Source organism: Hyposmocoma kahamanoa, unplaced genomic scaffold, assembly GCF_003589595.1.
Source record: "Hyposmocoma kahamanoa isolate Upper Pololo Valley unplaced genomic scaffold, ASM358959v1 66, whole genome shotgun sequence".
NCBI lineage: Eukaryota > Metazoa > Arthropoda > Insecta > Lepidoptera > Cosmopterigidae > Hyposmocoma > Hyposmocoma kahamanoa.
The window spans coordinates 8,418,493-8,432,515 of NW_020653854.1; the positions used below are offsets into that span (position 1 = coordinate 8,418,493).

The 14,023-nt window shown below is 36.8% G+C and overlaps 1 protein-coding gene across 1 annotated transcript; it reads left to right on the top strand.

Annotated features, from left to right (window-relative positions):
- The first annotated feature begins 241 nt into the window (after positions 1–241).
- Positions 242–12,475, top strand: LOC113231869 (piggyBac transposable element-derived protein 3-like). The gene is made up of 3 exons (XM_026466405.1): positions 242–580; positions 785–1,484; positions 12,372–12,475. The coding sequence occupies exons 1-3, from the start codon at positions 242–244 to the stop codon at positions 12,473–12,475; spliced, it is 1,143 nt and encodes a 380-aa protein (XP_026322190.1).
- The last annotated feature ends 1,548 nt before the right edge of the window (positions 12,476–14,023 follow it).

The window sequence follows — 14,023 nt, forward strand, 5'->3', positions numbered from 1 at the left end:
ATTTCGGTAAGTAAATAATTATGATTTATTTGTGGATTTAATGATATTTTTAAGTGTTGAAGGTACAGAAACGGTAGTTTACAATATAATTTATATCTAAAAAATGTGTTGAAAGTACGTGGCTAATATATGACCATTGTCCGTTCTTTTCGTATTTGTTTATCTTTCATCTTGTGTAATTTACTATAGTTTTTGAGAGTTATTTTCTTAATTGAGCAATTTAATTTTTTTACAGGGAAAGATGTCATCGAATAGGCCACTGTCTAACAATGCACTAATAAAAGTTCTAGAAAATTGGTCGGATATCGATTCAGACGACGATGATGAACCTTTTGTGCCTTCTCCTCAAGTTGCTATGACAGAACTACCTGATGACGACCTTATTGACCGCAGGTTGGACGAAATTTTTGGGGACAGTTTGCAAAATGCTGACAATGATGTGTGTGAAGTGGACATAACGGCTGTGCCTGAGGAGAATAATGAGGTAGAAATATGTGCAGATATTACCACTGCCAATTTGTCTGACAATTACACTGGTGCCGCAAGCCGTTCATCATTGGATTTGACTTACTTGAGACCAGTAAGAACTAATGAAGACTGGAAAATAAAAAAAAATACTCATCGGATACCTCAGTTTTCATCAAAGTTCTGTCCAAAAATATCATATTCACATAAAAGCCAGCCCATTGACTACTTTACCAATTTTTTTTCCAAAAAGATAATTGATCTAATTGTAACTGAAACAAATCGTTATGCTACTCAAAAAAGTAGCAAAAACTTTCAGCCTACTACTCCAACTGAAATCAAGGCATTTCTAGGTGTTATGATTATGATGGGTTTACATCCCTTGCCAGATTTTGAGTTATATTGGTCATCAGATCGTTTTTACAACAACCCAGATATTTCATCAACATTTAGCTTGAACAGATTCAAGAAGTTATTAGAGAATTTACATGTAAATGATAATAGCACTGCAGCGCCTAGGGACTCGGTAAACTTCGACAGGTTGCATAAACTCAGACCTTTAGTAGAACACCTCAATGTAATATTCCTACAACAGGCTGAAGAATCTGGAATATATTCAGTGGATGAATGCATGGTGAAATTCAAAGGTCGATCTTGCATGAAGCAGTACATGCCTATGAAACCAATAAAACGTGGTTACAAGGTGTGGGCTCGATGCGATGCGCGCTCTGGGTACTTGTACTGTTTCGAAATTTACACGGGTAAAACAGACAATAAAGATGAAGCTGGTTTGGGATTCACAGTGGTAACAAACTTGTGTAGGAATGTACCTCGTGATTCGCTAGTCACATTCGACAATTTCTTTACGAGTTGCAAACTTGTAGATGTTTTGTATCAGAATGGTATTTTTTCGACTGGAACTGTAAGGAAGACCAGAAAAGGGTTACCTGAATTCATGAAGGAAAAACCACAGGACAAAAAATTAAAACTGGCCAAAAATGAATTCAATGCAATGACAAGTAAGCCTATTGTCGCTGCAAAATGGTTAGATACAAAAGAAGTGACGGTCCTATCATCTGCACATAAACAATCTGAGATTGCTGTAGTAAAGAGAACACAAAAAGATGGCACGAAGAGAGAGGTGTTTTGTCCGAAAGCGATAGCAGATTATACTTTGTATATGGGCGGCGTCGATCATTTTGATCACTTCCGTTCATCCTATCCAACAGGAAGGAAGTCCAGGAAGTTTTGGATGCGCTTGTTTTTTTTTATGTTTGATGCTGCAATAATTAACTCCTACGTTTTGTATCTTACAAAACATTCAAAACGCGATTCTGCTCATCGCGAATTTAGATTGCGACTTGCAAGAGCACTTATTAGTGACTTCACATGCAAAAAACAGAGGCCAATTATTTTTAAAAATAAGAAAGGTGGAAATTTTGGTGTGCCAGACGAAATTCGTCTTCAGAGTGTTGGCGTGCACTTCCCGGAAGCACAGGAGACATATAAGCGTTGCAAGTTTTGCTCGACCAAGAAAGAAACGAAGAGGTCGAATATAAAATGTTCATATTGTGGTGTATCTCTCTGCGTCAAAGGATGTTTTAAAAAGTTTCATTTAGCTGAAAAATACATGTAACAATCTTAATTATTTTATTATTACGTATTACATTTATTTCCATTACAATTGCTGGAAGTTTTATTTTCCTATTCAGACAACGGCCACATAGTTGCCACTTTTCATCACAGTTATCAGACAATGGTCGCATATTGTCCACCTTAAAAAAACCAACCCTACTATTTTTTTTTTAATTTCTTATAAATTGGGTTTCTTCTTTATATTATATTTAACCAGAATAAACTGAAAAACCTATCATTACTAGCCGATTAGCTCGCATCCGATTAAGGGTTAATAAAAATTAATTCAAAAAAATAATTTGTAAATCGTAATATAGCGTAAATTGGAATATTTCTTTGTAAAATTAAAAATAAGGTATTTAATTAATAACTTTTGTAACTATAGTGAAAAAATAGCTTGGTTTGTATTAACATTAGACATAACTGGTTGTTGACTGTACCACCTCATTCAACCGTGACGTCTCATGGTCATGGTCTGTTAAGGGTCCGAAACGTCGGTTTGTTTGAAAAAACAAATATACGCGATTTAAATCCGGAAAAATAGTTTCATTTCCTATATGCAATTTAAATTCCAAAGCATTCTATATATTAAAATTACGTATGTAGATAATTAGATAAAAATATTATTAACGAAAAACAGACGACGTTCTTGACTGTATTTTTTTACGTGTTTGTTACCGGCAACCGAGTACCTCAGTAGTGCTACCATTTAAATTTGGAAAATAAATATTAATAAAAAATATACATATACAGTTTCATTTCCCAAGAACTAAATTGTCTATAAAAAAAGAATCTTGTTTACTTTTATAAAAATAAAGACATCTACTTTTGAAGTAGGTTCTTTTAAATATAAAAGAGTCCCGTCACTATATATGTATGTATGTTTTATATCAAGTGACGGGACGAACAAATCGTGCACCTGATGGTAAACTACACGCCTGTCCATAACAGTATTTCACCAGCACCCTTTGTGGCCGTCTTCTCGGTTTTCCATCGGATATAATCTGAATATTCTCACACTCCCGTGCATTTACATAAAGCAAATAGATACATTTGTAAAGTACTAGCCAGAATTTTTTAAGACATGGAACTTTTACGTGTTACACGACATGCACGACATCAACTCCGACAGCATTTTGTATAATTTGTTAGGAGCACCATATTGCCGATTGACGAGTACAGAAATTAGTCTGTTCTTTATGGCCATAAAGATATTTAACTCGCTACCCAGTGACCTAAACGTGTTGCCATCCAATTCACTTACACATAAAATATATATAATATTAATTAACGATTGTTACCACTCCGTAAAAGAATTTCTGGACAGCAAAAATAACTCGTACAATAAGTAAACCGACGTCTCTTACCTTAAAAGATTGACACCATAGATGTTTAATGTAATCTGTAACTTGTGATGTAACGTAACTTATGTAATTAAATAGGACGGTAAAATTGTAATGACATTATAATATTGACATCCTAAACATGGTATGATTTAAATACTTTGACATAATAATACATTTTAAATGAAATGAAATCTGTGAATAAAAACCATAATTTACAGTAATTTTTAAGAGAACATTTATTCGCCATTATTGGTAGATTTTTTGATACCGAAAAATCACACAAGTAAACATTTTAATTTCATATAATACATTTCTGAGAAGTACGTGCAGGAAATTTTCAGTTTATTTCCATGGATCCTCCTTCTATCGGTTGGAAATTTTACATACCTTATCCTTATGTTGTTGACATGCCACCCACCTAGAGAACGAAGTTCGAAAACTTGATGTGACCAGGTATGTCGCTTTGATCTGAAGGGCATTGCCACTGCGGCCGTCACCTCGAGACATAATGTTTACAAGACCCATGTGCCTGTAATTTCACCAGCATACTTACCTTACTAATGCTCACATTACTGCGTGGCGGCAGAAGGTAACAGCTGCAATGGTAGATGTATTTTTACGAATTTATAAAGTAACAACTACGGAGGGCCATTACCGTCCATTCGGTGCACTTAGAACTGCTGGCTTGGCTGCTAAATAACAAAGCATAGGACTGCCTGTATTCTTACAGAAAGAAGGCGCAGGTGCCTCTCATGTAATACGACTGGCATACCTGCGTGTTATTTTGCTTATAGTACAGCATTTCAATTTTCGGATTTCCGAGTGCTCCCGCTTCCAAATTTCTATGTTTAGTAATTATCAGATTTATCATCTATTTATTAGAATTCAGAATTACAATATTATATTGTTCCTACGTTTTGAAACCCATGTGAATTTAGGTTAGGGCTGTAAAGCTATATTTATTCCTTAACAACATGCCAAGGAAATTAATTAAATATAAACTAAATAAAGAGTAGTAGCTACTCTACACACTTTAAAGTCTTTTTTTTATCATACCAAGAGGCGGGACGAACTAGTCGTGTACGCAAAACTGTTGCAGTGCCACTCAGCGCTTAAAAATCGCTGAGGTCTGAGGAGCCACTGCGCCTGTCGCCCTGAGACATAAAGTTCTCTCTGAGCCCCTTTTTTTATAATATTAAATGACAGAACGAACAAATCCTGCACCTGATGGTAAGCTACACGCCTGCCCATAACAGTTGCAGTGCCATTCAAAGCTTTAAATCGCAAAGATCTGAGGGGCACTGCCACTGCACTCTGAGACATAAGTTGACAAGTCCCATGCGCCTGTAATTTCACCAGCACCCTTTCCAATTGTAGCCATCATAGTCCGAGCTCTATTTATCAGGACTTATTAGTTTTGTATCGTTTTTCGTACTTTAGAAGAAGTGATTAAAAGGCTAAGTGTTAGTAACAAACAACACAAAATTTGGTAATATAATTATTGCTGGCAACACCTGTATTTTTTCTCTCATCTATGTCGCCATTCAACTCATGTAGTTCAATGTAAGTTAAAAATAAACTTTAATAATATATATATATATATTCATGGTGTTTCAATTATAAACGCCAACTCAAACACTAAGTTTTAGTTAGCTTGTGTAATTACCCACAATTACAAAAATACAAACTTTTTTTGTTAAAATTATTATTTTTTTAATATAATAATATTTTATAATGCCCATATAACAAATCTTCTCGAGAGTAATGCCATAGTTCGGGCATCGCATCAAATACGGTATCGTTTGAAGCTGGAGCGCATTCAAAATAAATTCTTAAGATACCTGTACTCGAGGCGGTGGGGTTTACCCCGTCTATCCCCTAATCCTTTCATCTTAGGTTTGGTAGAGTATAATGAACTATAAGTGCGCACGAACTAAGCGTTAGCAGTATACTTGTTGAAAGTATTCAGAGATAATTATCCATTCCGATGCTACTCGATTAGGCTTGTGTGTTCCTGATAGCTTTTTTTATTTAATATCAATTTACATTTTATTTCACATGTAGTAATTTTGTTGGTTAATTGCATTGGGTTGATGAACTGTAAGAATAGGTTAAGTTACCTACTTTCTTACTTACTCCGTTGACTCAGCGATTCGAAGTGAGTCTTGACCGATACGAGTTGGCACCAGCGCGTCCTATCTTGTGCCATCTCCCCCCAGTTCTCCTCCGCGCCCTGCACGCAGAGAACAGGAAGGAGATTAAGTTTTGGTAATAAATTTTATTTTTTATTAATATATTATGTAAACTGCAGAGTACGTACACTACCAACTGTATCAACCTTTTGCAAACTCAACAAAGATTTTTAAAAACGTGGTTCATTGCCCACCCCTAGATAACAGAAAGTAAGTGCTACGGTCTACGTTGCAGTTCATTCATGAGCTCTAAATGCGAGGTGACAAACGATCCCCAACGCGAACTTGTCCTCGCCATCATCATAAGTTTAATTAGTGGTCTAAGCAAAAAAGGACTTCCCGACTTATTGGAACCTAATTAAAGGTCCTCTACCTACTTTACTTTTAGTTTGATCAAAGTAACTTATTCTCGAGCATCCTTGTCTATGCTCGTCTTCCACTATTATTTCTGCTCGGGTTTTTAATGAAGTCGTTGTGTTGTATAAAGTAACTCATCATGCTTCCTCTTCGGCTTTCAATTAGTTTCCTTTGTGGTTAATAATAGTGAAAAATAATTGTGTTTTTAGAAATCGTGTTTTACATCGTATAGTAGTAAGTGTACATCCTCAATTTTACTATATATTTTTTACAAAGTTTCAACTATTCTCTGTTATGCGGAATCAAAGCTATTTGGGGTTGTATGGACTCTTAATTTTATTCCTTCTTTCATTTGCTTTGTGTATTTCGGATTCTGCAAAAACAAGAGGGAAAACTTAGCGAACTTATGTTATTCCCTGTCGGATTCGAACAAGTTTTCTTTGTACTACTATTTCTATTATTGTTACCTGGTCCTTATTGGTAAACTGCTTATAATCACATTTGAGTGTAATTGCCACGGTTATGCTCACATGAAACTGAATATTAAAGGGGTTCATTTAGCTGAACTAAAAAAACGTGGACATTCCCTTCTACAAAACCCGGGAATTCTCGGAAGTGATTACATATCAATATGCATATTATTTATTGACATTAGAGTACATTGGCAACAAATTATTATTTTCTTTTGTGTATTTGATACACATTATTGTCTTAAATCAAATCAATCTCATTTATTCGCTATAAATAGGGTAGGTACATTATAAATTTTGGTGTCAAAATTAAATTGATGAACTTAATCCTACTTAGCCTTGGCAAAAGCATGCAAATATAATAATAAAGAGTGGACTAGTTCCAACTATTTCATGTAGAGAGAGCTTTCTTCGCACATTTCAAACTTGTTTTTGGTAAAATTTTCGATGCCTATTGTTAACGCGTATACGGTGATGACATCTACCGGAAAGTATTCACTACAGCGATGAATGAGCGGCGCAGTTTTGTAATTTTGAATTTTGAATTGTATCGAGTCACTCACACGGCAAACTCCTACTGTAACAGACGTTCCTAAAGATATACGAATATTTTTACAAGATATAATAAAGCCATTCATTTCGCCCCGTGTTACATAGAAGCTTACTATAGGCAGGAAAAGAGAAGATATGAGGCTGACCACAGCGACACATACACCCGGACAAACCAATGTAGGTTTAAGGGTGTGATGTATATATATTTTTGTAATATTCTTAGTGTTTAAAATAAATAAATAAAATAAATAAATAAATAAATACATACTAACATTTGGACCTTCGAGCCGGATCACAATTGAACTTTATCGCCGATCTCCAGGAGAGAAGACTCAGCGAGAAACGGTCAGGCCTTCTAATCCTTTTCCCATTCCCATCCTAAAGTAAATTAATTAATCGAGTGTTGTGATTTCTCATTCCAGCAGTATGTGCGCCGTGTTATATCGAGCATTTTCGACCGCGACCTCTGTGCGACCTCTACGGGTCAGGAAAGTGTTCCTATTTCTTTAAGCTACCAATATGAGTGACGATGAATTTATGCAGGCTGCAGATAATTCTAAGTTAAAAGTGTCAAAATCTCCGCATAAACGTGAAAAAAGTGTCGATTACTTGGCCGACCTCAGGAGACAAAGAGGTGCGACCAAGTTACGGTTAACCTTGTTTCAAAAATATACTAACGAGATTGCAAACCAAACTTTAAATGCGATAGGGCTAAATTGCAGTTACGAATAATAGATTTTGAGAATTTATTTAAATCATTTAACGGCATTCAGTCGGAGATCGAAGCAAAGGTCGATGAAAACGATTTGCTTAGTTACTTAGAATATCGCGATCATTTTGAACGACTATATTTTAATATTTTGGCTTCTGCTAAATGTAAATTGGTTGATGAGACTAGTACAATTAATTCTAAGTGCGAAACTCTTTTGTCAGTTAAATTACCGGAGATTAAGCTACCCACCTTTAATGGTTCTTATGATCAGTGGTTAGAATTTAAAAACTCTTATATCACCATTATACATAATCGCGTTGATTTGGATCCTATACAGAAATTCCATTATTTACGATCGTCTTTAAGTGGTACTGCTATTATAATATAATATGCTAAATATTCCATAATAATCGTCTCTTAATTCACAATTACGTGAAATCTTTGTTTACTCTTCAATCTATTCAACAGGAATCTCCTGCGCAGATGCGAAAGTTGATAGATACCATGAATAGAAATTTACGCGCTTTAAAATCTATTGGTGAGCCCACCGACTCATGGGACACTTTAATTATTTATTTAATTGTCACTAAACTAGATTCAACCACGGAGAGAGAGTAGAAAAATTACAAAGGTTCTATCACACCGATCTGCACAGTGAGTCATTAACCTTGGAACATTTGCTTTCTTTTTTGAAAAATAGAGTAGACATGTTGGAAATGATAAGTTTGAGTCATAATAAAAACACTCACATAAGCAAATTCCAACAAGAAAGCAAACTATCCAATAATGAACCTAAGAAAAGTCTGTTTAAATCACAACAACACGTTCATAGCTATGTAAATACGCGGAATAAGCAATCGGAGAAACAAACTCGTATTTGTGTAATGTGTCAAGAGAACCATGCACTTTATACTTGTATACGTTTTTTAAATTTACCGGTCCGAGATAGAATTAAGTTTGTCGCGAAAAGTAACTTGTGTTCGAATTGCTTACGATCGGGGCATTCTATTTCTGCTTGTACATTCGATCCTTGCACACAATGCCAACAAAATCATAACGGCTTGCATTTAGAATTGTTGTTAAAGTTGCATTTAGAAAATAATGTGGATGCACCGTCCACCGCGCGAGCATGGAATTGACCGGCGGCTGATAAAAACGTGCGGAATGTGTCGGCTGCACTTCATAGTAAATGCGATATTAATATGCGAATAATTGGGTGCGACAATAGCGTGCAAACCAAGTCAAGAGGTTTGCAACCGGTTTTATTGGTCACCGCGGTAATAGAAATTGCTGATGCCGAAAACGAATATCACCGCGCGCGTGCGTTGCTTGATAGTGGTAGCCAGCATTGTTTTATTACTGATAGTTTATGTAAACGATTAAATCTTCCTCTTATACAGTCCACTGTTCGTTCTCGGGTTGTAGGACAATCGGTCACTAACTCGAGTCTATTAAGCGATGTTCATATGCGATCATAGTCATGCGATTATAATACACATCTAAGGTGTTTAGTTCTCCCGTGTATCACATTTATGATGCCCGTAGCGTATATAGACCTAACTACGTTATGTATAACCGGAGGACTTATCTCTTGCAGATCTTACGTTTAACGTGCCCTTAGACATAGACGTTCTGATAGAAATGGATACATTCTGGGAGTTGTTAGATGGAGAAAGGATACGATTAGCGTGCGGGCCGTATTTACAAAGCTCTAAGTTGGGTTGGTTAATATCAGGCGGCATTCAAGGTGGTACAACGAATTACGAGGTTCAATGTAACTTTACCAATACGATTGATATGCGAATGAAAAGATTTTGGGAACTAGAAGAGGTGCCAAAATCGTGTAATACACTCACATTAGATGAGCGTAAAAGCCAAGAAATATTTTGTAATACGACAATACGCGATAGTAACGATAGGTTTTGTGTTCGACTTCCTTTAAAGGAACCAGCTGATTCTCTCGGAGAGTCATATGAAAGGGCTAAGTCGAGATTTAAGTAAATTTCAACGTTTACTTTATTATAAGAAATTATATAGTGATTTCATACACGAATATTTAGACTTAGGTCACATGAGTCGTGTTGAGTCATACGGATCGCCATATTTTTTATTTCCTCATCATGGCGTATTTCGGGATAGCTCGACGACAACAAAATTACGGGTAGTTTTTGATGGCAGCTTTAAAACTACGTCAAATAGGTCTCTTGCAAAGTATTGCAAACTGATATTTTTCGATTTTATTACGATTCAGACAGAATAAGTACGTGGCCCGTGCGAACGTGGAGAAAATGTTTCGCCAAATTTTAGTACAGTCTGATAAGAGAAATCTACAATTAAGCCTTTGACGCGATCGTCCCTCTCAACCGTTAGGTATTCACCAACTTAACATGGTGACGTAAGGCACTTCCTCAGCGCCATATCTCAGCATGCGTTGTATAAAGGAACTCGCGAAGTGTTGTGACGACCCTGAGGTTTCAAAAATAATTAACGATTATTTTTACGTTGATGACCTAATTACCGGTTCAGATGACGCTCAGGGTTTGCTACACACGTGCGACAAGATCTCCTAGGTGCTTCGATCAGGTTGCTTTCCTCTCAGAAAGTGGACTTTCAATCTTGATGTTACGTCAACTGTTTCTAAAGAGTCCATAGGTGAGCATCAACAGAACAACACGCTCGGCTTAGGTTGATTCAGTAATAGTGATGAATTACATTTCACAACGCGAATAGAAAATACGTCTAATTTAACAAAACGTGTCATGTTGTCTGCAATATCACAGATTTATTATCTATCTATTAGCGCCGGCGGTTATTTGATCAAAAATAGTATTACAAAAGTTATGGTATGGTAAGTTGTAAAATAGGTTGGGATGACCCAGTGCCCGATGATTTAATTGGAACTTGGCATAGTTTTATTGGTACGCTGGATAGTTTGCAAAACTTAAGGGTTCCGCGTTACATACGACGTGAGCATACGCAACATACGGAACTCCACATATTTTCCGACGCATCCCAAGTTGCTTATGGTGCATGCGCGTATGTACGAACTTATAATGATTCTTCCCTATCGGTAAAATTACTTTGTGCCAAAAGTAAAGTAGCCCCGCTAAAAGCAGTATTCCTAGATTAGAATTATTAGGTGCATTGATAGCTGCGAGATTGTATCACAAAATTGTACAGTCCCTCAGACTAAAATTCGATCGGGTTTATTTCTGGACAGACTCCACCATAGTCATTGGTTGGTTACGTATGTCTCCGCACTTATTAAAGCAATTCGTTCAAAACAGGGTGTCCGAAATTAACGAATTAACGGGTGACTCAATCTGGTTACATGTAAACGACACGGAGAACCCTGCAGACCTAGTATCTAGGGGTTTTGACCTAAACGCACTTGGTCAGAATAGTAGTTGGTGGTACGGTCCGTCATTTTTACAAAACATTTTGGAAAGTCCGTCCTATAGACCTACTCTTAATTCGCATGAATTGCCGGAGCTTAAATCCCAGGCTGTCGCTTTGACAAGCATGGAAAACATGAGTCAATTTAATTTTAATAGATATTCGAGTTTTTATAAGTTAAAAAGAATTACAGCCTATATACTTAGATTCCTAAACAATGCACGAGCGGAACATAAACAACATCGTCAAACCGGTTCGTTGTCAGTCGATGACCTCTGAGCGGCCGAACGCTTGTTGATTATCATAGCACAGAGGCAAATGTTTCCTCAAGCGTATCATAATTTAGTATTACATATTACCTATTCCTGTTAAACGCAACAGTAGGATATCGGGACTTAATATATTTTTAGACAAAGACCAACTTATACGACTCGGAGATTGTCGAATACAATCTGCCACCGAATGCGAGTGAATATAGTTATGCCAAAAGGCATCCGGTTTTGTTGTGTCGTAAACATCATTTCCCGTTGTTATTGTTTAGAGACGAACATAAACGATTATTACATGCCGGTCTGCAGCTACTGTTAGGTGTCGTGCGTGAGTGTTGGTAGCCTATAGGCGGCAGAAACCTAGCTAGAAAAGTAGTTAGACAATGCGTTAGGTACTTGTGCGCGTATGAAGGGTAACACTTTGACTCCTATCATGGGTAACTTACCTGCTGAGCGTCTACATCCAGGTTATCCGTTTATGTGTTGTGGTGTTGATTATGCAGGACCTGTAACGATTCTTAATAGAAAAGGCCGTGGTAGTAGATTAGTTAAAGGCTACATTTGTTTTTTTGTTTGTTTTGTAACACGCGCTGTACATTTAGAGTTGGTTAGCAATCTCTCGACCAATGATTACATTTTAGCATTAAAACGATTTATATCTCGCCGTGGTAAACCGGCAGAGATACATTCCGATAACGGAAAAACATTTGTAGGAGAGGAAAAAGAAATTTGCTCGTTCCTTAAAAATAACTCGAATAAAATTATAGATTTTTCAACGAATGAGAATATTAAATTTAAATTCATATATCCATATAGTCCTCATATTGGTGGTTTATGGGAATCTGGAATCAAGTCGTGGAAACATCACCTTCGTAAAATCGTAGGGAATGCTCGATTGATCTTTGAGGAATTCACAACTGTTTTAACTTCAATTGAAGCTGTTCTCAACAGCCGACCTATGTGACCTCTGTCAACAGATCCTAACGACCTTTCCCCTCTTAGTCCAGCCCATTTCCTCATAGGAAGGCCCGTGACCGCGCCAGCTTGCGACGACTTGACGGAAGCTGCGCTTCGATCGTAGCGAAGCAGGCGATGAGGACATCGCCTGCTTCGCTACAATCGAACCGAGCAGATGCGACAACATTTTTGGAAGCGGTGGCCGCTGGAGTACGTGGCTGAAATGCAGACCCGCACCAAGTGGAAGGCGCACTCACAGAACCTCCAAGAAAACATGCTCGTGCTGATCAAGGAGGACAATTTGCACCCTTCGAAATGGCGGCTTGGCAGGATCGTGCGCACTTATCCCGGAAAAGACAGCGTGTCTCGTGCAGAAGATCGAAGATCTACCCCCTTCCGGTACAATCTGATGATGATGTACACGTACCTAGTAACACATACGATGACAGTAGCATATAACTTCTATTGGAAATGGACTTTCCAAGGCCAGCGGCATGTTAACGCGTATACGGTGATGACATCTACCGGAAAATATTCACTATAGCGTTGAATGAGTGGCGCAGTCGTTTAACGCTTTTTTTATAATTTTGAATTTTGAATTGTATCGAGTCACTTACACTGCAAACTCCTACTGTAACAGACGTTCCTAAACAATGTACGAATATTTTTACAAGATATAATAAAGCCATTCATTTCGCCCCGTGTTACATAGAAGCTTACGATAGGCAGGAAACGAGTGGACAAAGGAGAAGATAAGAAGCTGACCACAGCGACACATACACACACTAATACCTAGTTTTTTAATCTTTAATAATAAAAAATTTAATTGTGCACTTGGTGGAAAGCGTGACACTCAGAGCTCTAAATAACAAATATCTGAGGGGCACTCCTACTGCGCCCATCACCTTGACACATAAGTTGATAAACCCCATGTGCCTGTACATATTACTGCTTGGCGGCAGATATAGGTAAGGTGACAGTATTTCCCTGGACGAATTCTTTCACAAGGAGCTCTACTGCTACTCACCAGTTATCGACATATTGACAGAAATATGCCTGAAAAGCCCCTCTTCGATATACAATAATTATGAGATTTATAAGTCGAAAAATCTGAAACTATTCATACTTCTAAATAATCTTCTAACCTTCAAGGCAGGAATATAAAATGTAATTGAAAAGGATTTAATCAATTTTGAGAATAAACAACAAAGCACCAACATCAGTTACTGCTCGTCACATAAGGTAACAGGTACCTTAGCCCAACCTCGTTGCGCGTGTTATACCCGGATTTGACCGGATTTATTTTTAATTGAAAAATCTTTTTTCATTTTTCAGTAAACTGAAAGTAGAAATTATCTTTAAGAGTAGATCTCACAAGCAAATTCAATTTGCTTCTACAGCAAAAAAGCTAAAGAGCACAGAAAATAATTTGCATTTGTTTATACGCATAAAGTTATGATTACCTGCTTAATAATATTAAATTTATATCATCCAGTTTATAATATCTGCAAAAAATAAAGTTTGAAAGTAAAAAATATTTTGACCCAAAGAAATTATTATAAATTATTCAAATTTTTATTTTCTAAAGTCGTTCTCTAGACTTATAATAAAATAACTGTAACCATTCCAATATAACAGCCTACACTTGACTAACTTTATAATTCCGTAGTTG

Excerpts from the sequence above, each read along its gene's own strand:
- LOC113231869 (XM_026466405.1), top strand. The coding sequence starts at position 242 with ATGTCATCGAATAGGCCACTGTCTAACAATGCACTAATAAAAGTTCTA. Across the intron at positions 581-784 it reads ATTTGACTTACTTGAGACCA|CCTACTACTCCAACTGAAAT; the intron begins GTAAGAACTAAT and ends AAAAACTTTCAG. Across the intron at positions 1,485-12,371 it reads TGAATTCAATGCAATGACAA|ATCCTAACGACCTTTCCCCT; the intron begins GTAAGCCTATTG and ends CTCTGTCAACAG.